The sequence below is a fragment of the Pyrus communis genome, chromosome 14 (genome assembly GCF_963583255.1).
Source record: "Pyrus communis chromosome 14, drPyrComm1.1, whole genome shotgun sequence".
In the NCBI taxonomy this organism is placed as follows: Eukaryota; Viridiplantae; Streptophyta; class Magnoliopsida; order Rosales; family Rosaceae; genus Pyrus; species Pyrus communis.
The window spans coordinates 10,522,957-10,523,776 of NC_084816.1; the positions used below are offsets into that span (position 1 = coordinate 10,522,957).

The 820-nt window shown below is 40.4% G+C and overlaps 1 protein-coding gene across 1 annotated transcript; it reads right to left on the reverse strand.

Annotated features, from left to right (window-relative positions):
• LOC137714843 (uncharacterized) lies at window positions 1-567 on the reverse strand. Its single transcript, XM_068453971.1, has one exon. It carries the CDS (start codon window positions 565-567, stop codon window positions 1-3), a length of 567 nt encoding a protein of 188 aa, XP_068310072.1.
• Between the last annotated feature and the right edge of the window lie 253 nt (window positions 568-820).

The following is an 820-nucleotide window of genomic DNA, read 5'->3' on the forward strand; positions in this document are numbered from 1 at the left end:
CTAGATATTTAATAACTGGGAAGTAACAAAGAATGCAACATCCCTATATAACATGACCCAAAAGTTCACCGTCGACACTGACATAGGAAGCTGAACTTCAACAGAGGCCAATGCTCTTTGGCAACGAACAAGGTCATCTTGGGCCTGTGTGAGGATTTCGGTAACCGATTTGTCACCGTCATTGACCCCTCGCAGTGCGAAAACAAAAGACCCTAACGCAAAATCATACGAATCTACACACTGCTTTATGGCTGCCGTGCCATTAGCATTCTTGTCGGTGGCGTTGAAAGCTTTTTCAAACGTAGCTTTGGTTTGTGCTGCACTTGCTACTGCTAATTTAAGAACGGCTATATCAAGATCTTTGAGATTAGTTGCCGATCTAATTGGAATATCTTTCCAAAGAGATTTTACGCACTGCCTATAGCTATAGCCGAATTGTTCTTGGGTTTGCTTGCAAACACTCCTAACTAATCGAGACGCTCTTGCATTTGCAAATGGTGCTGGAGATGACAAGAGGCATAAGAGCAAGGAAGCAATGAACACTGCATAACTGACTGGGGAGGCCATTGCTCAAGAAGTATGTTTTTAAGTTGAAGCTAACGTGATTACAAATTATTTGCGTGGGTTAAGAAATCAATGAATAGAGTATGATATATATAAGCAACCCAAGAAGGGTATAGGTCTAAATTTAGGAGCGCAGTCATCTGTACCTTTTGTTTTTGTTTTTCTGTTACATAACAAACCATTGGATGGAAATTACTAGCTTTAACCCATTATTCCAGTGACTTTTGTTTGAACTAAAACACAACAAAAGCTGGAC